The following is a 24,235-nucleotide window of genomic DNA, read 5'->3' as shown; positions in this document are numbered from 1 at the left end:
TTCAATAATCAAGGGCCACAGTAGGCACATTACTGAACTAATAATCCAGCAACTGACAGAGATCGTTGGATTTATTATCAGAGGCATAGGGTACAGAACAAGGAAGCTATGCCAAGCATTGGTCAGGTCTCAGGAACAGTCTGAGTTCACAAGAGAGTGCAGAAAAGATTTACCAGAAATGGTGCCCAGCAACGAGAGGACACTCTCACGTACAGGGGGGTGGTCTGTGTTCCTAGAACATGGGCCGTAACGTGATCTTCCATAATGTGAAGCTGCAGCAACTGTACGTGCATCAAGGAACGCTAATTGAAAATCAATTTTGTTTGGCTTTTTTTCACATAAATTTCATGAGAGCTAATTATATTCTGTATCTCAAAATTTTGGGTAGTGATTTGTGAATTCTGTAAGCGCGAATTTCTTTAACCCAAACGGCTGTAATGCCTGTGTCGTCCAAACCTACCCTAATCACTACCTCAGCACAGCAACATTTTTGACCACTTTGCACTACAATGGATTTTGTTTCTTTTATTCTGTCTTGTAAAAATTGTGTATAATTTATGTTTAATTCAATTTTCTTGAGCATGTTGCTGATCTGATGCTCTGTGCCTGTAATGCCGCAGCAAGTAAGTTTTTCATTGCATCTGTGCACACGTACTTGTGCACGTGACAATAAACTCGACCTTGATGGAGGGACTGAAGAAGCTAAAACATTGTTTGCAATGAAAGGAGAGCTGATAACTAGAAACATGGACTCAAGATGATTAGCAAAAGAATCAGAGATTTATACATAGTCAAAGACAAAGTCAAGTTTATTGTCAGATGCACAAGTCCATGTGTGCACAGGTGCAATAAGAAACTTACTTGCAGCAGCATCACAGCCACAGAACATCAGATAAGCAGCATTCACAAGAAAAACATAAATTAGACACAATTTTTACAAGAAAGAACACAATTAGAACAAAAAGAACAAGGTCTGTTTTAGTGCAAAGTGATCACAGTGTTGCTAAATTGTAGTGATTAGGGTTGTGCTGGTTGGTTCAAAACAGAACGGTTGAAGGGAAAGAGCTGTGTTGTCCTGATCTAGAATGCACTGTGTTACAGCATGATGGAAGACGATTCAATAACAACATTCGGATTAGAGTTGGATATAAACGTTTAGAAACTGGGCAGAATTCAACCAATGAGCAGGGGCAGCAGAATAGTTGGGCTTCTCGCTTTTGGTTTGGAGCTGGAGGAGACTGGAGTTCGGTCTGTATTTATGTTACATTGTGGGTCCACAGATTCTTCATTGTTGTTCCCAGGAGATTAATTACAAATTTACAATGCAGAATAATAAATAGACATCTTTTGAAGTGCAAAACAGGTATTTGAGCTAATTATAGTGGGAAAAAATTCAAAGCAAACCGAACTGAATATAAATTACACACTGTGCAGATATTGTTCTTATTCACATACACTGATCATTAACATTGCACTATTGTACTTAATCAGCATGGGAACCTCATTATGAATAACCTGCATAATATATTAACTCCTCAATGTGTATGTGTACCTTAAAAACCCTATTTAGTTTGTACTGATCTATGATATTACCTAGGTCCTGAGGATCATTTGGTGGATGATTTTGCTGAGATCACCACCCATCGAACGCAGAAATGTCCAGGGATGTGGCCAGTGTCTAAATTCAGACCATCCAGGAGAGAGGATCAGAAACATTTCTTCACTGTAAGGGTGTTGGCAGATTGACTTCTCTCCCACAAAAGGCAGTGGATGCTTTCAAATCTGAGGGAGGTTTTGTTTTGTATTATGGAGCCAAGGCTGGTGGAGGGATTTAGGAGGCGGTTCAGCCGCAGTTTCACTGAATGGTGGAACAATTAAGGGACTTAATGTCCTATTGCTATTTCCAGAAGGTATAGGATGAGGTTCCCCACAGATTATTCGGGGAGGTGAAGGAGGATGTACCGGATGGAAACTCGTGACATGGATCAGCTTTGCTGAAAGAGATCAAGGTAACTTTCTCCGGTTGCTGGGATGTGTCAAACTGTGGGGTCAGCACTGGGGCTTCATTCTATCTCTCCAACAACATAGCACAGCACAGGAACAGGCCCTTCGGCCCACAGTGTTGTGCTGAACTAATTAAGCTAATGATGCCTCATTAAACTAATCCCTTTCGCCTACACAATATCCATATCCCTCCATTCCCTGCACATCCATGTGCCTATCCAAGAGCCCCCTAAACGCCTCTATCGTATTTGCCTCCACTGGCAACAGAAGTAGTGCCGGATGATTGGAGGGTGGCAAATGTTCCTTTGTTCAAGAAAGAGAGTAGGGATAACCCTGGGAATTACAGACCAGTGAGTCTTACTTCAGTGGTGGGCAAATTACTGGAGAAGATTCTTAGAGACAGGATTTACGGGCATTTGGAGAAGCATAAGCTAATTAGGGACAGTCAGCATGGCTTTGTGAGGGGCAGGTCGTGCCTCACGAGCCTGACTGAATTCTTTGAGGATGTGACAAAGCACACTGATGAAGGTAGAGCAGTGGATGTGGTGTACATGGATTTTAGTAAGGCATTTGATAAGATTCCTCATGAAAGGCTCATTCAGAAAGTCAGGAGGTGTGGGATCCACACTTGGCTGTGTGGATTCAGAATTGGCTCACCCATAGAAGACAGAGGGTGGTGGTAGATGGAGCGTATTCTGCCTGGAGGTCAGTGACCAGTGGTGTTCCACGGGGATCTGTTCTGGGACCCCTGCTCTTTGTGATTTTTATAAATGACCTGGATGAGGATGTGGAAGGGTGGGTTAGTAAGTTTGCTGATGACACAAAGATTGGTGGTGTTGTGGATAGTGTAGAAGGTTGCTGTAGATTACAACAGGACATTGATAGAATGCAGAGCTGGGCTGAGAAGTGGCAGATGGAGTTCAACCCAGAAAACCCACTTTGGAAGGCTGAATTTGATTGGTGGTGTTGTGGATAGTGTAGAAGGTTGCTGTAGATTACAACAGGACATTGATAGAATGCAGAGCTGGGCTGAGAAGTGGCAGATGGAGTTCAACCCAGAAAACCCACTTTGGAAGGCTGAATTTGAAGGCAGAATACAGGGTTAATGGCAGGATTCTTAGCAGTGTGGAGGAACAGGAGGATCTTGGGGTCCATGTCCATAGATCCCTCAAAGTTGCCGCACAAGTTGATAGGATTGTTAAGAAGGTGCATGGCATGTTGGCCTTCATTAGCTGGGGGATTGAGTTCAAGAGCCGTGAGGTAATGTTGCAGCTCTATAAAACCCTAGTTAGACCACACTTAGAATATTGTGTTCAGTTCTGGTCACCTCACTATAGGAAGGATGTGGAAGCTTTAGAAAGGGTGCAGAGGAGATTTACCAGGATGCTGCCTGGAATGGAGAGCATGTCTTATGAGGATAGGTTGAGTGAGCTCGGGCTTTTCTCTTTGCAGAGAAGGAGGATGAGAGGTGACCTGATAGAGGTGTACAAGATGATAAGAGGCATAGATCGAGTGAACAGCCAGAGACTTCTTCCCAGGATGTAAATGGCTAACACGAGGGGGCATAATTTTAAGGTGATTGGAGAAAAGTACAGGGGGGAATATCAGAGTTAAGGTTTTTTTTACACAGAGAGTGGTGGGTGTGTGGAATGCACTCCCAGGGGTGCTGGTAGAGGCAGATACATTAGGGACATTTAAGAGACTCTTAGATAGGCACATGGATGATACAAAAATGGAGGGGTTTTTGGGAGGGAATGGTTAGATTGATCTTAGAGTAGGTTAAAAGGTCAGCACAACATCGTGGGCCGAAGGGCCTGTACTGTGCTGTAATGTTCTATGTTCTATGGTGAGCTAAAGCACATGAGTTTCACGTGCGGTCTGTAAATACTGACCACCAGGGTAAGTGGAGGCACAGCCGTTAAATCCAAAGGCCTGGTCTAACATTCAGCAGCTTTAAACTCCTGGGCATTAATATATCGGATGACCGCTCCTGGGCCCAGCACATAGAAGTAGTCATGAGGAGGGCACATCAGCATCTTTACTTTCTTAGGTTAACGAGGTTCAGCTTGTCACCGAACACTCTAACAAACTTCTACAGATGTACTGTTGAAAGTATCCTGACTGGTTGCATCACGGTCTGGTACAGCAATTCCAATGCACAGGAATGTAAGAAGCTGCAGAGAGTAGTGACTCAGCTCAATACATCACGGGCACATCCCTCCCCACCATCGGGAGTATCTACAGGAGGCACTGCCTCAAGAAGACAACATCCAACGTCAAAGATCCCCACCATCCGGGCCATGCCATCTTCTCGCAGCTCCCATCGGGCAGAAGCCTGAAGTCCCACACCACCAGGTTCAAGAACAGCTACTTCCCTTCAACCATTCAGATCTGGAACCAACCGGCACAAACCTAATCACTACCTCAGCATAACAACACTATGACCACTTTGCACTAAAACAGACTTGGTTTTTTTTTGTTCTAATTGTGTAAAAATTGTGTATAATTTATGTTTATGTTTTTCTTGTGAATGCTGCTTATCTGATGCTCTGTGCCTGTGATGCTGCTGCAAGGAAGTTTTTCATTGCACCTGTGCACACATGGACTTGTGCAGATGACAATAAACACGACTTGACAGACCAGAGTTCAAATCCCCCCACAGAAACTGTGGAATTTAAACTCAGGTTAACAATCTGGAATTTAGATTAATTTTATCATCTGCAAAAGTACTCTGTCAGTATATAATGTAGAGCTGACTGGGCACACTCTGTATGTTTCACCAACATTTTCCTGCAAGACCCACGATTAGGGAGAATTATGAAAATATTTAGACAAAGGGATATATTACAAGGAGCACCTTAAAAAAGGTATGAGAGGAAGAGAAATAGAGGTTTAGGGAGGGGATTCCAGAGTTTAGGCTTCAGAAGATGATAGCACAACCTTTGATGGTGGAGGGAATTATTTTGGGGTTGTCAAGATGCCAGAATGGGAGAAGTACGGCGATCTCCATGGGTTGTAGCACCTGAGGAGGTTACAAAAGTAAGGTGGGGAGGACAAATGTCTTTCTCTTGGGAAAATGAAGCCCAGTTCTACATGGTACAGGGAGTTAGTCTAAGACACTTGCACTTACCTCTAAAAGGTCACTGTTGTGCATGCTTTCCATTTCAGGAATACAGCCCTCTGCCCGGCTTGGTGGAGCCTGCCTTGGGTTAATTTCTGTGGTCAATCTCTCTGTGGATAACGCATGGTTCTTCTCTGCCTGTGGCATGCTGATGTTCTGATTGTGAAGTTTCCGACTGGGCTGAGCTGGAACAGGTCTGAGCCTGTGGATCAGTCTTTTTTTAATGATCTTATTCCGCAGCAAAGTGGAACGGAATGGATTGGTGTGGGTTGACGCAACGTGCACTGTGCTCTGAGGACCTGTCAAAAACACACGTGCAAGATTCTGACATTCACTGTGTTTACAAAGATTTCATTTTCGTGGAGAAAATTATGTAACTAATAACATTTACCTAACTGAGACCCCATTTGCTTTCTTAATGACCCTATGACTTTACTTTCAAGCAGAGAGGTTCTTCCCACTGTTCTGGTCAACATTTTACCTTCATCCAACATGACTGTAGCAAATTATCAGTCGTTACCACATCGCTGTTTGTGGGTGCTTGCTGAGCATAGATTTGCATTTCCTACATTGCAATAGTGACTATACAATTAGTGGTAAAGCAGTTTGGGATCTTCTGATATTGTGTGAGATGCTACAAGAAATGCAAAAGAGAGTTTATTGTAGTATCTCGTAGTTCACCTCTGATAGTCATACAGCACGGAAACAGGCCCTTCGGCCCAACTGGTCCATGCCCAATCAAGATGCCCATCTAAGCAGGTCCCATTTGCCAGCATTTGGCCCATAACCTTCTAATTCTTTCCTATCCATGTACCCATCCAACTGTCTTTTACAAGTTGTTAATGTACCTGCCTCAACCACTTCCTCTGGCAGCTCATTCCATAGACAAACTACCCTCTGTGTAAAAAAAATGTTGCCCCTCAAGTTCCTATTAAATCTTTCCCCTCTCACCTGAACCCTTTTGCAAAATTTCTCTCTAAGATGTTTAGTCAAGCTGCAGATACAGGTCCTCCTCGAGATACAAACTAATGGACAGTCTCTACGTAGGAGCGAGTGTTTGGCAGACAGACGGGATAGATTTGACGGTTGCTGTGGGGCTGCAGTTATCTACTGCTATGTGGGAACTTAGTTCGCGGCAATATCAATGCATCTTGCAGAGAAATCTGGTTGACAAGTGCCCTAGTTGAACTACACATTTCCCTTGGTTGGCCTATGTTTTTACTTTTAAATATATATGTGTGTGTATATATATATATATATATATATATATATATATTGCAAGGCAGCCACACTTCTGACTTGCAAACTGTTCGGGTTACAAACAGTTATGGAGTCATACAGCCAACTGGTCCATGCTGACCAAGGTTCCCAGCTAAGCTAGTGCCATTTACTTGCAATTTGTCCACTTTATTCTCAGGAATGGAACCTTATCGTAACCTGAGGAGGACCTGTTCGGTATTTCCTGGGAACCCATTCTTCATGCATGATTCTAAACAGACTCTAGAGCATTTAGCTTGACGTACGATCACACCCAAGTTCAACCTTGTTGTCACCTGATAATCTCACAGACACACAGACACAGACACACACACACACACACACACAATAAGAACGTTCAAGAACAGGAACAGTGTTCAGCAGCTTCTTTGCTCAAGGTAAAGTCCATCTGCAGTTCACCACCACACAACACGAGATCAAATAATGTAAGGCAAACCTGACAGGGCTTTATACAGCCCAGTGGATACAGTAAGTCTCCAGAGTCAGAGGAGTGTATCAAGTAGACAACCAACACTAAAATAATTTACTTTTTTCCAACTGTCTTTAAATATGATAATTCACATAAATAGTTATCCAAAGGTATAAATTACATAAAAATTAATTAGCTTGCACATTAGATGCAGCCACAGAAAAAGTAAACAGTAGAATCAGCTTAAAATTCTTGCCGTCTATAATGCCATCCTGTCGCTCTCAGCATGTCCCACAGTGCTTCACTATCAGCTGTGGGTAGCTGGATAAAGATGGCATCATCTGGGACAATATATATTAAACAGCTGCCTTACAATAGTCTGACACAATATTTGCTTAAATGGGGCACCTATGCTCCAAAATGTTACCAACAAATCATTGTGACAGATTATAGAGTCATACAGCACAGAAACCAGCCCAACTGGTCCATGGCAACCAAAATTCCCAGCTATGCTAGTCTCTACCAGCATTTGGCCCATATCCCTCTAAGCCTTTCCTATCCATGTACCTGTCCAAGTACCTTCTAAATGTTGTTATTGTACCTGCCTCAACCACTTCCTCTGGCAGCTCGTTCCATATACTGACCACGCTCTGGGTGAAAAAGTTGCCCATCAGGTTCCTATTATCTCTCCCCTCTCACCTTACACCTGTGCCCCAACACTGGGAAAAAGACAGTGTGCATCCCCCCCATCTTTGCCCCTCATGATTTTATACACCTCTATAAGATCACCCCTCATTCTCCTGTGCCCCAACCTCTCTCCACAATTCAGTCCCTCGAGTCCTGGCAACATCCTTGTAAATCTCTTCTGCACTCTTTCCAGCTTAATGGCACCTTTCCTACAGCAAGGTGACCAAAACTGAACACAATATTCCAAATGCGGCCTCACCAATGTCTTGTACAACTGTAGAGTTGTATACTTTTAAAACATTGCTGTAACTTGGCAAGCATTTTGGAACACAGCCCGATTTATTTTCTTAAGGACTGTAAAAGGTGAGAAAAAGGAACATCAATCCAATTTATTTTTAGGATAGTCAAGCACACAGGAGGAGGAAATAAGCCCAATTGGACAGTAATTCCCACAATTAGAAAATGTCATAATTTGGGAAAAGCAGTGCACTAAAAATTAAAAAAGCAAAGGAAATTAGAATAAGCTGCTTTGCAAAGCAAATTACATTTTAAGCATGTGAACAAAAGTCAGAAGTATAAAATGGAAACCTACGATAAAAGTTCCAAATATTCTGGGCTGCAGGGTACTGGTTCCCTTAACCAGAGATGTTTAACCTCACCCGCATCATAGTGGCAAGCATTCTGGAGGGGAGGGGGGCAGGAGTGGAGATACAGAGGCCTGAATTAACCTCAGGTTTCATTAGACAACCTCCACCCAGCTAGTCTCAGTAACATTGTCAGCCAAGTGATCACATTGATCACTTTGCACTAAAATTGACTTCTTTTTTGCTCTAATTATGTTCTTGTTAAAACCATGTTTATGTTTAATTTATGTTTTTTTTGTGAATGCTGCTGATCTGATGCTATGTGCCTGTGATGCTGCTGCAAGTAAGTTTTTCATTGCACCTGTGCACACATGGACTTGTGCATCTAACAATAAACTCGACTTTGATATCAAAAAGAAAAGGGAAAACAAGGGCTGAAAATGTACCCACAGAAAAATACTAGAGTCACAGAGAGATACAGCACAGAAACAGGCCCTTTGGCCCATTGAATCCATGCTGACCATCAACCACCCATTTACACTAACCCTACATTAATCCCTTTCTTTTATTCTCCCCACACTCTCATCAACTCCCCCCAGATTCTACCACTCACCCACATACCAGGGCAATTTACAGCAGCCAATTAACCTACCAACCCGCATGCTTTGGGACGTGGGAGGAAACTGGAGCACCCGGGGGAAACCCACACAGTCACAGGGAGAACATGCAAACTCCACACAGACAATACCCGAGGTCAGGATTGAACCCGGGTCTCTGGAGCTGTGAGGCAGTCTCTATACCGGCTGTGCTACTGCGCCATCCTTGAATAAACTTATTAGATGTGTTTACCCAATATTAATGCCAGGATTCTGAAAACCAAATGATTAATAAACTTCAACTTCGTAAGAAATAGGAGCAGGAGGAGGCCATCTGGCCCGTTGAGCCTGCTCCGCCATTCAATAAGATCATGGCTGATCTGGCTGTGGACTCAGATCCACCTACCTGCCTTTTCCCCATAACCCTCAATTCCCCTACTGTGCAAAAATCTTTCTAACTGTGTCTTAAATACATTTAATGAGGTAACCTCTACTGCTTCCCTGGGCAGAGAATTCCACAGATTCACTACTCTCTGGGAAAAGCAGTTTCTCCTCATCTCCATCCCAAATCTACTCCCCTGAATCTTGCGGCCATGTCCCCTAGTTCTAGTCTCACCTACCAGTGGAAACAACTTTCCTGCCTCCATCTAATCTATCCCTTTCATAATTTTATGTTTCTATAAGATCTCCTCTCATTCTTCTGAATTCCAGTGAGTATAGTCCCAGGCAACTCAATCTCTCCTCATAGGCTAACCTTATCTCTGGAATCAACCTGGTGAACCTCCTCTGCACTGCCTCCAAAGCCAGTATATCTTTCCTCAAGTAAGGAGACCAGAACTGCACGCAGTACTCCAGGTGCCACTATTTTGGGAAGTGGAATTCATTATACTTCAGAATTAATGGTGTGCATAGATAAAGGCTTCAAAGGCCCGAATGCCTCAGAGAAAGAAGGGGCCACTCTGCTTTTTGGGTCTCATGTGTGGAACTTCACAGACCTGCATTCTATTCATGGTTATCCCAAAGGTGTCTGAAGACTGTCATCATTCCATCACTAGAATTAATTGAAAACACTTGCCACCTCCAGCGACACGCCACCCCGCTCGGGATGTCCCACAGCACTTTACAGTCAATGAACTATTTTTTGAAGTGCAGACACTATTATAATATAGAAAACCTAACAGCCAATTGTGTGCATAGGAAGATCCCATTACAGCCATGTGATAATGACCAGATAACTTGCTTTATAGAAACAAAATTAAGGCATAGGTATTGGCCGGGAAACCAGGAAGAATTCTCCTGTTCTTCATCAAAACAGCACCGTGGGATCTTTTTCATCTACCCAAAAGACCAGAAAGAGCCATGATTACCTAAAAGTTGGCCCCTCCAACAATGTAGCACTCCCTCGGTATGGCACTGGAGTGTCGGCCTAAAGTTTTGTTCTTAAGTCTCTGGAGGGGGATTTGAATCCACGAGCTTCTGGCTCAAGAGGCAAGAGTGGAAGCCCCTGCACTACAGCTGACACAAGTCCCCGGGTGTAAATACCACCAACAATTTGTCCTGGTCCAGCCACGTCAACACTACGGCCAAGAAAGCACACCAACGCCTCTACTTCAAAAGGAAACTTGGCATGTCCTCAATGACCCTCACAAATCTTTATAGATGCACCATAGAAAGCATCCTATCCAGATGCATCACAGTTTGGTATGGCAACCGGTTGGCCCAAGACTGCAAGAAACTGCAGAGAGTTGTGGACACAGCCTAGATCATCACACAAACCAGATTCCCCTCCATTGACTCTGTCTACACTTCCCCTGCTTTAGGAAAACAGCTAATATAATCAAGGACCCCTCCCACCCCGGACATTCTCTCTTCTCCCCTCTCCCATCAGGCAAAAGATACAAAAGCCTGAAAGCACGTACCACCAGGCTCAAGGACAGCTTCTATCCCACTGTTATCAGACTCTTGAATGGACCTCTCATATGTTAAAAGATGAACTCTTGATCTCCCAATCTACCTCAATGTGACCCTTGCACTTTAACTGTCTACCTGCACTGCACTCTCTCTGTAAATGCAACACTATATTTGGCATTCTGTTTTCTTTCTACTCCTTTGATATACTTATGTATGGCATGACCTGTCTGGATGGGATGCAAAACAAAAGCTTTTCACTGTATCTTGGTACACGTGACAATAATAATCCAACACCAATATCTAACAAACAATGAAAAGATTTTGTGCAGCAAATAGCTTTGGTGTGGTTGCAATCACTGCATTAGTAAACGAGAAACAGGTTTATCAAAAAATTGTTGTGCGATCATTAAAATTTTAGCAATGATTTTCATTATGTAGCAGTGGGCGAAACACAAACTGCAAGGTTTCTTTGATGTGGTAGGGTGAGCAGTTCTCTCACTGCTAACCCATGAGATATGAAAGTTTAGAATTTGGCAATTAAGAAAGTTCCCTAGAACCACCAATGATGAAAGGTTGAAAAGATATAGGATTTAGAGAGGGTGCAGAGGAGGTTACTAGGATGCTGCCTGGATTAGAGGGCATGTGCTAACAGGAGAGGCTGGACAAACTTGGGCTCTTTTTCTCTGGAGCAGCGGAGGCTGAGGGGTGATCTGTTGGAAGTGTATAAGATTATGAGGGGCATAGATAGGGTGGACAAGCAATATCTTTTTCCCATTATTGAGCAATTCAATACCAGAGGGCATGAATTTAAGGTGAGAGGCAGTAGGTTCAGAAGAGACGTGAGGGATACGTTTTTTACTCAGAGAGTGGTGGATGCCTGGAATGCGTTGCCTGATAGGGTGGTGGAGGCAAATTCTTTGCGGGCATTTAAGAGGGGCTTGGATGGGCACATGAATGAGAGGAAAATGGAGGGAATAGCTATGCCGGCACAACATTGTGGGCCGAAGGGCCTGTCCTGTTCTATGATTCTTTGCACTGGGGTGTGGAAGTAAGAAGAAGGGATGCTGTAATAGTAAAGCCACAGACCCATGCATGTCAATGAGAAAGTGTGGGGTACCTTCCCCTCAGTGCAGACAAGAGAATGGAGGATGTTTTGAACCAATACGCAATTTGTATTTGATAAAATATCATTTTTGAGGAAGGAAATTCACCAGCGTTCTCAGAAAATGGGCAAGAATTGGACTTACCAAGATAAGCCAGAGAGTAAAAGCACTATTTATGTAATGTAGTTTATTACATAAAAAATTACATGGCAAAATGGGATGTTCAGTAGGCCCCGCAATGACTTACAGTAAAAATACTCCTGGCTTCCTGAATCTCTTGCTGGCGATTGGGATACCTCCATTAGCAGAACTCATTATTAGGAAATTGCCATCAAGCACAAGTCTGTTGCTAATCGCTTCTCTCTTCAGTGATAAGCTGCCTGTCAGAATCCTCATCTAGTTGTAGTAGTGACTGTAGGCTGGTACGGAGGTACATCATCCAAACTTCTGCCAGACTTTCAAGTTTTACTTTGATGCCTCTATCCCTCTCTGAATGGAATGATTCATGAAACTGGGTATCCGGCTTCCAGGGATCTTATCTGCCCCATGTACTTAGCTGGCTGCTCACCCATTACACAAGGCCACAGTGAAGTACATGGGGCAGATAGGTTACCCAGTTTCATTTTTACTTGGGCATCTAGGAATGTAGATATTCTTGTACTATTTTTGATCCAGCTTTTAAATTGCTTGACACAAATGAAATTACAAATTAAAGAAATTGGAATATGGAGCAAACCAAATAAGAAATCACAATTTCCGGCCACTGTCTGTAAGCTTATTAAACACTGCTCTGTTTCTTGAAAGGTACTTGTCCAAAGTGTTTTTCAGTGCATGTGCTCTCTGATCTCTCTTGGTCTGTTCCATATCCTTATATTTTAACCTATTTGTTTAAACCATGTGAGGAAAAAGATTATTACATGTACATTCTCCCTGTGACTGCGTGGGTTTCCTCCGGGTGCTCCAGTTTCCTCCCACATTCCAAAGACGTACGGGTTAGGAAGTTGTGGGCATGCTACGTTGGTGCCAGAAGTCTGGCGACACGTGGGCTTCCCCCAGAACACTCTATGCAAAGATGCATTTCATTATGTGTTTCGATGTACATGTGACTAATAAAGAAATCTTATAATTTGTTGCTTCTGTTCTTTAGAAAGGGTGATTGTTCACAGTTTTACTCAAATGGTTGATGAATCATACATCAGGACACCCCAAATAAGCAGGAAACTGACAAACTTTCTGTGCTCCCACTAAGAGAAAAGGCTTGTTCACTCAGATACTTGACTCACATTGGCAGCCTGTCAGAAGAAAAGTTTAGGGTCATCCCCATGTTGTTGCCCACTGGTGGAAGAAGATACTTTCTCCTCGACACAAATTTGGTAGAACTGGGGCACTGAAGGGAGTGACAAACACCAGGAGGTAGGAGAGTGTGGCAAGATCTTGTGAAATACGACAAAATTATTTTAAGTGAATTGCACACCTTGGAAATGCTGGTTACTCCTAATCTTATGATGGCGACACAACTTCATTGAATTCTGATTACAAAAGAAACAAGGAAGCATAGTATGGACTTAGAGTAGGTGATTAAGTGGATGTTAGAACCTACATCAATATATTCACTGTGAAAACTCAATGGCAGGCAGTAACACTGGCTGCGAGGTTTGAGAATAAGCCAAGTTAGAAGACTAGTCCAGAATAATTCCAAGTGACGCACATTAGCAACGTATAACTGGAAATTCAGAAATTGCCCCAGTAATCACAGAGAGAAATGTCAGAAATGGCATGGAGGCAGCGAGAATGGGAATGTGATCTAGAAATGCAGCGATGGGGGCAGGGATGGTGACAAACTAAACATGTCAAACAATAAGCTGTAAAATAAAATTCTGGAAGTCCTCAGCAAGTCAGACAGCATCAGACAGTCAGAAAGGATATGAATGTTTCAAGCTGATGCCTTTTTCAATGGGCCATCAGCCTGATACGTGAATTTTCTGTCTCGCTCCACAGACACTATCTACCTAACTATACATCCAGCAGTTTCTGTTTGTAACTCAAACTTTCAGCATCTCCACTAGTTTGCTTTTGCATTTCTTTAAATGCTGTGTACATTGTTTCAATTGTAGAAGTTTAATGATGTAATCTGTATTTAATGCCTTGAATATGTATGCCCTACTAGGTGCAACACACAAAGTGCTGGAGGAGCTCAGCGGGTCAGGCAGCATCTATGAAGGGAAATGGACAGTCAATGTTTCGGGTCAAGACCCTTCATTAGGACTGGGGAGATAGCCAGTATGAAAAGGTTGGGGAGGGGTGGACCAATAGCTGGCAGGTGATTGGTGGAAGTAACAAAGGGCTGAAGGTGACGGAATCTGAGAGGAGAGGACAGTGGAGCATGGAATAAAGGGAGAAGGAGCTGGGGAGGGGAACCGGAGGGAGGAGTGTATGAATGAAGGGCAGATGGAGAGGGGAAAGAGAGAAGGTGATGGGGGCCAGTGGGATCAGGAGAGAAAAAAAGAGGGGAAGGGACAGAGGGGAGCGGTTACCAGAAGTTAGAGAATTCAATGCTCATGCTGTCAGGTTGGAGACTACTCAGGCAAAACGTGAGGTGCTGTTCTAGCCTCGACTCAGCAGTGGAAGAGGCCGTGGACAGACATGTCGGTGTGGGAATGGGAAGTGGAACTAAAATGGCTGGCCACCGGGAGGTCCGCCTTAAGTGCCATGAGGTGTTGTGTTGTAGTTCAGAGAAAATATTTAACACATCCACACTTTTCTCGACAACAAAATCAGTCCTCACCTGCTTGTGCCTGCATCAGCTCTCGCAATGCTCGCAGTTCCTGCAGTATGGCCAGTAATGTTGGCTGACAGTTGCACATGCAACAGTTAGACCCCAATGCAGAATATGGCATCTCCCCTACAGAAAAGGCAACAGAAATTGGACTGTTAGTCTCGTTTCATGAAATGCTGCACAGCTGGCAAAATAACTAATGTTTAACAGTGAAAACTGTTTATGAGAATGTTGCCAGGACGAGGGCCTGAGCTATAGGGAGAGGTTGGGCAGGCATGGACTTAATTCCTTGGAGTGTAAGAGCCCAAGGGGTGACCTCATGGAGGCGTATAAAATCATGAGGGGAAAAGATAGGGTGAATGCACACAGTCTTTTTCCCAGGGAAACGGAACCAAAAACTGGAGGACACAGGCTTAAGGTGAGGGAAAAAATTTAAAAGGAACCTGAGGGGCAACTTCTTCACACAGAGGGTGGTGTGTTTACGGAATGAGCTGCCAGAGGAAGTAGTTGAGGCGGGTGCAATAACAACACTTAAAAAGCACGGACAGGTACATGGATAGGAAAGGTTGAGAGGGATATGGGCCAAACACAGGCAAATGGGACTAGCGTAGGTGGGCACCTTGGTCGGCATGGACCCATTGGGCCGAAGGGCCTGTTTCTGTGCTGTATTGCTCCATGACTCTGTGAAGAGGAATGCATTTGGAAAACTGCAGTTGAGGTGCTGGGCATGTAGTGGGTGCTTCGCCGACTGTTCTGTATTTTGTAACACTACAATTTGCTTTTACAGTACTTAAACATGTGGAAATAGTCTACAATTATTTTACAGCAAAACTACTAAGACGGTAAAATGATTTGTAATCTGAGAACATCAATTTAAATAGCACAATTCTTAACTCACACCACAGCCTAAATTAGATCCTTCATACAGACGTTGCATAAGGGCACGCAGCTAAGATACAACCATAATGAAGCAAATGGGAATGCCTACAGTACAGGGAAGATGGTTCAATTACATCGTGTTCCAGTGGGTGAGTCACTTGCATCTAACGGCAGCAGCTCTGGGTCACCAAGTGGTGGTATAAAGGGGAGGACATTCCAGAAGACAGTGTGTAAAATAGACAGAATTAGAGTATTTCACTCCAGCTGTTCAGTGTGGCTGCAGGAACGTGCTCTTGGCTTAAACATGGAGGTATGACTTAGCTGCAGCAGACTAGACTGACACTGCAATGGTATAGAGAGGAAGGTTTGATCACTGAAGTTGCAAGTGGGGCACAGCTTTCTCTCCACCATGACTGCTTAATTCTGCCACTCCCCACCTACCACCCACCCACCCCACCACTTCACCACCTTCTCTCCCCCATCTTCCCTGAACACTATGTATCCTGGAATATTTAAAACCCATTCCTGCCCTTTCTTTATACAGGTCTGCATTATTCCCACATGCAACTTAACCAACCTCACCTAAGGCACTTCTGGTTCAGTTGAAAAACTTGCTCTGGTACTATTTATCTCTCCCATTGCTTTTTGCAACTGTTTCCTCCTTTGTTTATATACTACCTTCCCAACCAACTTACTCAACAGCACTGGCAAAGCTTCCCTTAAGAACATTGACCTCAACTCAGTTGAGATACAATCTGTCCAGCCTGTATGAGTCTCACCTCCCTCAGAACTGGCCCTCAGGTCCCAGGAATCTAAAGCCATCACCCCAGCATCATCTCCCTCACTACAAATTTATCTGAGTTATCCTTTGATTTCTGTACTCATTGGCAGTGACAAAGGGAGTAATCTGGTGATTACTACCTTTGAGCTCCTGCTCCTTCATCTCTTTTCCAGCTTCTTAAAAATCAGCTTCCAGGATCACATCCCTTTTTCTACCCACGTCACTGGTACCAAAATGGAACCGCAGCTTCTGGCTGTTCATTTACCACTTCCTGCATCCCCTCAATGATGTCCTTAACCCCAGTGTCAGAGAGGCAACAAATCATTCTGGAAGTATCTGCTACCACAGAAATGCCCACCTGCTCCTCTAATGATGGAATCCCCTATAAGTACTGCTCTCTTAATCTTTAGAGTCATAGTCACACAGCACAGAAACAGGCCCTTCAGCCCACCACGTCCATGCCAACCTTTTTGTCCACCTACACAAATCCCATTTGCCTTCATTAGGACCGTATCCTCTGTACCTTGACTGCTTACGTGTTTCTCTAAATGCCTCTTAAGTGTAGTAATTGTATCTGATTCCACCACCATGTTCTCAGATATCAACCACACCTTTGTCTTCCCTCAGTGTATCCACCCCTGGGGCTACGGTCTTGGCTCTGACTGCACTCCCCAGGGGAAATCTCTTCCTCATCAGAGAGTAAGATGCCCCCATAAGAGGCATAGATTGAGTGGACAGTCAGAGACTTTTTCCCAGGGCGACAATGGCTAACACGAGGGGACGTAATTTTAAGGTGATTGGAGGAAGGTATAAGGGGGATGTCAGGGGTAAGTTTTTTTACACAGAGAGTGGTGGGTGTCTGGAATGCACTGCCGGCAGAGGTTGTGGGGGCAGATACATTAGGGACATTTAAGAGGCTCTTAAATAGACACATGAATGATAGAGAAATGGAGGGCTATGTGGGAGGGAAGGGTTAGATAGATCTTAGAGCAGGATAAAATGTCAGCGCAACATTGTAGGCTGAAGGGCCTGTACTGTGCTGTAGTGTTCTATAAGTCTCCTGAACTACATGCCTGCTCTTATTTGTCTGTCTGGCAGACCTGTGTGCTCTTCCATATGTGTTGCAGGGAGAGCTCATGGTATCAGACCTGTGCTTACCAAAACCTAGAGATAAAAATGTGTTAGAAATCTACATTACACAAAAAGTACTGCAAGTATATCTGTGAAGACATATGGATGAACTGACCTTTCAGGTGGGACCCCTTATCAGAATTCACAGATGTATTTTCTCTACATTTTTAGCATGTAAACAAGTATGTCTTTCATTTTTACTTCAGAAAATTGGTTCTTGAAGTACTTCACTTGTCAGAGCAAGTGTATTACACAGAGCAGACGTCTAGAAAGGACCAAACTGAAGTGAAAAGGTCCCTATTTACTCAGTTACACTCCCTATTGCTATGAAGCAGAAAGTGACTGTTGTGTGGATTGTAAAACATACTCTAGAAAAGTAAATTTAGAACATAGAACAGTAGAGCACTGGACAGGCCGATCTTAATGCCAATTTATACTAAATGTTCTCTTCCTGTGTATCATCCACATCCCTCCATTCCCTTCATATTCATGTGTCTGTCTAAAAGCCTCTTAAACTCCACCAAACTGCCTGCTTCCACTACTACCCCCAGTAACCCAGTCCAGGCACCCACCACTCTCTGTGTAACAAACTTCCCCCCCCTTCTAACATTAAAAGCATGTTCTCTAGTGTTTGACATTACTACCCCGGGGGGAAAGATTCTGACTGTCTACCCTATCTATGCCACTCATAATTTTAAAAACCTCTGTCAGGTCTCCCCTCAGCCTCCGACACTCTAGGGAGAACAACCCAAGTTTGTCCAACCTATCCTTCTACCTAAAATCCACAAACCCAACTGCCCTGGCAGGCCCATTGTTTCTGCCTGCTCCTGCCCCACTGAACTCATGTCCTTATATCTCAACTCCATTTAGTCCCCCTGGTCCAGTCCCTTCCAACCTACATCCGTGACACTTCGTATGCTCTCCATCACTTCAACAACTGGCCATGACTACCTCATTTTCACTGTGGACGTTGAGTCCCTGCACACTTCCATCCCCCATCAGGAAGGCCTTAAGGCTCTCTGCTTCTTTCTCAACAACAGACCCAACCCATTCCCCTCCACCACCACCCTCCTCCGTCTGGCAGGACTGGTGCTCACCTTCAACAACTTCTCTTTTGGCTCCCCCCACTTTCTCCAAGCTAAAGGTGTAGCCATGGGCACTCGCATGGGCCCCAGCTACGCCTTTCTTTTGTCGGCTACGTGGAACAGTCCATGTTCCAAGCCCACACCAGTAACACCCCCAACTCTTTCTCCGCTACATTGACGACGGCATTGGGGCTGTTTCCTGCACCCGTGCTGAGTTCGTCAATTTCATCAACTTCGCTACCAACTTCCACCCTGCCCTCAATTTTACTTGGTCCGTCTCTGACACCTCTCTCCCCTTTTTCGACCTCTCTGTCTCCACCTCCAGAGACAGATTATCCACCGACATCTTTTACAAACCCACTGACTCCCACAGTTACCTTGACTACACCTCTTCCCTGTCGGTCCGTGTAGATAATGTCCACTGCCTTACCCTCACCTTTGGACACCTGTACACAAGATTTCTGCGCGAGCTGATCTACATTGATTTCTGGATTAGCACAATGATGTTAAAATTTTCTGCAACAAACAAGATGTTGGAGGAACTCAGCGGGTCAGGCAGCATCTGTGGGGTGAAATGGATAGTTGACGTTTGGGGTCGAGACCATTCAGCTGGATTGGAAATTTCTATGCCTGTTTTCAATTCTTCCCTTGGATCACTGCAATTTCCTCCAGCCCCTTAATCCTCTGAGATCTCTATGCTCCCTCAGTTCTGGCATCCTGTCCATCACCAGATTTAATTGCTCCACCACTAGTGGCCGTGCCTTCAGCTACCAAAGTTCAGAATTCCCTCCCTAAACTTTGGAAAATCAACCACTTTGCCCAAGCTTTTGAGCAACTGCCCTTATGTGGCTTAGTATCAAATTTTGGTTGATTTCTCTCCTGTGATAACTCACCATGGGAAGAAGTACAGCTCTTGTTCTTCTTATGGGAACCATTTATAATGAAAATGCTGTTCATATTTATCCTTTCCATGTGTAACAAGGAAAGGAAAGTAGAAAAAGACAAATAAATTTGCTTCACCTTGATCAAACACCTCACATACCAACGTCTCTAAAAGATATGAAGTTCGGCGTTATTTTCCAGAGTGATACAAGGTTAGCATTAATCATTTTACCCAGTTATGTACAGCTTGTAGTGAATAATAGTGGGACCATTTATTTCAGCATTTTAATTCCTTCTCAAAGAAACAATTACTGTAAATTCAAGTATGCTCAACCACAAAACAGGATGTTGCCTGGATTGGAGAGCATGTCTCAGGAGGATAGGTTGAGCGAGCTAGGGCATTTCTCTTTGGAGAGGAGGATGAGAGGTGACTTGATAGAGGTGTACAAGATGATAAGAGGCATAGATCGAGTGGACAGTCAGAGACATTTTCCCCAGGGTGACAATGGCTAACACGAGGGGATGTAATTTTAAGGTGATTGGAAGAAGGTATAAGGGGGATGTTAGAGGGTAAGTTTTTTACACAGAGAGTGGTGGGTGCGTGGAACACACTGCCAGCAGAGGTTGTGGGGGCAGATACATTAGGGACATTTAAGAGACTCTTAGATAGACACATGAATGATAGAAAATGGAGGGCTGTGTGGGAGGGAAGGGTTAGATAGATCTTAGAGCAGGATAAAATGTTGGCACAACACTGTGGGCCGAAGGGCCTGTACTGTGCTGTAGTGTTCTATGTCCTAAAACAGAAATTACATACCATTGCTTTCCAAGATGCCTTGAATTCTTTCAGTACTTGCATCGATGATTGGTTTAGACGATCTACAGCCTTCACCACTGTATCCTCCTGAAACAAAGGTATCATGCGTTTGAACTTGGATATCTTTCCAGACAACACTCTGGGACGAATGTGGCTCGTCGCGATGGGCATTGGGCAGACTTGTGTTGCGCTGGAGCCACGTTAACTCTCGAGGCTCTGGTTCCCGCTTCAGTTTTCCTCTGCTTTGCATCAATGGCGGATGGATCCTCACACTATTAACTCTGCTGTCCAATAAGCGCCGCATCCCAGAAACTTGCTTCTTCAGACCCTCGCATATATTACCTGACCAGATAACATCAACAGATAGTCAAAAAAATGGCTTTAAAGCATGGATTATGTGTTTGGATGCAAATGAGGATATTATGCATTGTAGGAACGATGGTGCTGAAAAATACACTGACGTTACAGCGCTCCTGGTCCTTCAGAGCAGCACCCACAGGCACATTCCCCACAGTTATCTGTTCGGGCTGGTACGCCACATATTTGAACTCCGAGTTCCCTGTGGAACCAGGTGAGAATACCTGCCCTTTGCTGGTGCTCTCCCAGTGATGAATTGCCCCATAGCTCAGTTTGGAGAGGCTGCCTGTGAGTGCTGCTGCTGAGTGGGCCAGGACGAGCGACTGCTGTCGGACTTGTCCCCAAAGAGGGATCTCCTGGCTGGAGAGAGCTGAACAAAAACAGAAGCCTCCGTCACATCTAACAGGAGGTGGGGTGAAAGACAGGAAGGTCTGGATGGTCTGTCAACACACAGAATGTGTGCTGCCAGTCCCCAGCAATGGCTGCACTCACCCTGCTGGTCAGGGGGAAGCTCTGAGCTCCACTCCCAGTGCTGAGCAGTTGCAGCTCTCGCCCTGGTCTGCCCAACATCAGGCCTGATTCCAATAACACTTTCGTTTCTGGGGCCACATGTAATGGTTCCACCATCTACAGGGCTCAAGTCAGGAGTGCGATAGAACACTGGTATTAGTATTGGTTTATTATTGTCACGTACCAAGGTACAGTGAAAAACTTGTCTTGCATACCATTCATACAGATCAATTCATGACACAGTGCATTGAGGTAGTACAAGGTAAAAACAATAACAGAATATAGAGTAAAGTGTCACAGCTACAGGGAAGTGCAGTGCAGGTAGACAATAAAGTGCAAGGTCAAACAAGGTAGATTGTGAGGTCAAGAATCCATCTCATCGTATAAGGGAACCGTTCAATAGTCTTATCACCGTGGGATAGAAGCTGTCCTTGAGCTTGGTGGTATGTGCCCTCAGGCTCCTGTAACTTCTGCCTGATGGGAGAGGGGAGAAGAGAGAATCTCCACTTGCCTGGGTGAGTGCACCTCCAACAACACTCAAGCTCGACAACATACAGGATATACCAGCCCACTTGATGGGCACCCCATCCAAACCCACCCACTCACTCGCCACCACCGACACACAGTAGCAGCAGTTTGTACCATCTACAGGATGCATTGCAACAACTCACCGAGACTCCTCAGACAGCACCTTCCAAACCCACCACCTCTACCAGCTAGAAGGACAAAAGCAGGGGAACACCACCACCAGGAAGGTTAATTTGTCCCTACCTTGTGGGTGAGTGGTAGAACCTGGGAGGAGATGATGGGAATGCTGACAGAATAAAAATGGGATCCGTGTGGGAATGTCTGATAGTTGGTATGGATCCAGCAGGCTGTAGGGCCTGCTTCCATGCTGTATGACTCTATGACTCTATTTCCTTCCCTGAAGGATGTGAGTGAGGCAGTTTCTTTTGCCAAACATTCCTGTAATTTCATAGTTACTCTTCCTTAGCTTTTCTTTAAATTCCAGATTTCTTTAATTATTTGAATTTAAATTCTTTAGCTACCATGGTGGGATTCAAGCTCATGTGTCTGGATATATTGTCCAGAGCTCAGGTTGCTAATTGTGTAACTTAGCCTCTACAGCATTGTATGATGCTGAAGGATGTGGAAGATCAAGAAGTCGGTGTGGAAATATCTGCCCATAAGCAAGACCATTATGTAGGAATATAGGGAACAGGAGTGAATTGGTAAATTGGCTTATTATTGTCACATGTACCGAGGTACATTGAAAAAATAGTTTTGCATGACATCCATACAGATCATTTCATCACATCAGTACATCGAAGTAGAACAAGGGAAAATCAATAACAGAATAAAGTGTTACAGTTACAGAGAAAGTGCATTGCAGGCAGACATTAAGGTGCAAGGCCATGACGAGATAGATTATGAGGTCAAGAGTCCAACTTATTGTACAAGGGGACCATTCAATATTCTTATAACAGTGGGATAGAAGCTGTTCTTGAGCCTGGTGGTACGTGCTTTCAGGCTTTTTTATCTTCTGCCCGATGAGAGGGGCGAGAAGAGAAAATGAGATCACTCTGATACTAGACCTTAACTCCACTTTGTTTCATTCTTTTTACATCCAATAATCAACCTCACCCTTGAGTTTTCTGTACTTGAGGACTGGGCATCTGCAGCACCCTGGGACAGAGAATTCCACAGAGCAGCAACTTTGAGTTGATAAATAAGCAGAGAAGCAAAGTTATAAAGGTATTGGCAAATTTGTAAATGTGTTTGGGAATCCTGTGTGCAGATTAGGGCACCACTATCAATCAGAGGAAGCGTTGCCAGGAAAGATAAACAAAAGCCATGGAAATACTTGAGGTGTGAACCTACTTCAACCAAGCAAAGAATGTCTACAAGGGAATTTTATTTGATTTGAAGCACCTTGATAGATTGGATAGGGAAATGTCATTCCTTCTGGTCTGCAACACAGATGATTAATTTAAAATTGCCACAGTGAATGTAGTGATGGTGTAGGTTAAATTTCTTTATAGGGAGGTTACTGGGGCATGAAACATCTTGCTACAGACTGTATCGAGACAGAGACTATTGCATTTTTTCAGTGATAAATGAATATATATTTGGAGCAGATGGCAACAAAGGGATATGCTGATGCAGCAGCCTGTGAAATTAGATTTGAACTGTTCTAATAAAGAGACATTATCATGTTCCGAAAGGCCTTTTTCTGCTACAAAGCTGTTTCATCATACTTTGCTTTTACTTACAATAAGATGCATTTGAGATCAGCTGAAATACAGGACCTCCTGTGGTTGGTTTCAGTCAGAATATTCTGGGTTTAAACACCTTCCAGGAGCCTAAGCTGACAGTCCAGGGCAATATTGTTTGAGTACAGTGCTGACACTTCATCTGTCCAGTCAACTAAGTGTTTGACTTTCTTGAACATGTCCTTCCTGTGTCCTGATCCAACTTCCTTTCTCACTCAACCCTGCTCATGAAATGTAACCTGTTATCATCCTACGGCCATTGCTATAATTTCCAAATACATTCAAAAATTTATGTTGTCTTGTTTTTCTGAACATTGAGAAAACTACTGCGTACAGTTTTGGTCACCCTGTTATAGGAAAGATGTGGTTAAACTGTAAAGAATGCAAAAAGGATTTATGAGGACGTTGCCAGGACTGGAGGGCCTGAGTTATAGGGAGGTCGGCCAGGCTAGGTCTTTATTCCTTGGAACATAGGAGAATGAGGGGTGACATTATAGAAATGTTTAAACTTATGAGAGGCACAGATAAGGTGGATGGTCACAGTCTTTTCCCCAGGGTAGGGGAGCCCAAAACTAGAGGGCATAGGTTTAGAGGGAGAAGGGAAAGATTTAAAAGGGACATGAGGGGCAACTTTTTCACACAGAGGGTGAGGATATAGAACGAGCTGCCAGAGGGTGAGGCAGGTACGATAGTATAATTTAAGGAGCACTTGGATAGGTACATGGAGGGGCGGGACTTCTAAGGATATGAGCCGAACACAGGAAATTGGGACTAGCTGGGTGGGCACCGTGGTTGGCATGGACTGGTTGGGCCGAAGGGCCTGTATCTGTGCTATATGCTCCATGACTCTATGACCACTTCACTGCTCTCAAAAAGGGTGTGACGAAAGATTATTCTAACATACTCTTGTCCGGCCTCCCTTGTTCTACTCTCTGTGAGCTGAATATTATTTAAAACTCTCCAGCTCTTCCCCTAACTCAAACCATTCACCCATCAATCTAATATCTGCTGACTTACACCGGCTCCTGATTAAACCTTTTTCAATCCTTCC

The 24,235-nt window shown here is 44.0% G+C and overlaps 1 protein-coding gene across 3 annotated transcripts in view; it reads right to left on the bottom strand.

Annotated features, from left to right (window-relative positions):
- Nucleotides 1–24,235, bottom strand: part of bend7 (BEN domain containing 7) — a 70,654-nt gene that overhangs the window by 19,910 nt on the left and 26,509 nt on the right. For 2 of the 3 annotated variants that reach the window (XM_052033746.1, XM_052033745.1), the window contains exons 3-5: nt 20,045–20,386; nt 14,479–14,595; nt 5,135–5,424 (exon numbers count right to left, since the gene is read on the bottom strand). In XM_052033746.1, coding sequence (XP_051889706.1) covers nt 5,135–5,424; nt 14,479–14,595; nt 20,045–20,348 — 711 coding nt within the window. In that variant the 5' untranslated portion in view covers nt 20,349–20,386. The remainder of the gene's footprint in view (nt 1–5,134; nt 5,425–14,478; nt 14,596–20,044; nt 20,387–24,235) is intronic. The other variant, XM_052033747.1, reaches the window with a different exon arrangement.

Source organism: Pristis pectinata, chromosome 19 (genome assembly GCF_009764475.1).
Source record: "Pristis pectinata isolate sPriPec2 chromosome 19, sPriPec2.1.pri, whole genome shotgun sequence".
Classification (NCBI taxonomy): domain Eukaryota; kingdom Metazoa; phylum Chordata; class Chondrichthyes; order Rhinopristiformes; family Pristidae; genus Pristis; species Pristis pectinata.
Note: the sequence above shows the minus strand (reverse complement) of the source record. Positions and strands in the feature narration are given on the sequence as shown.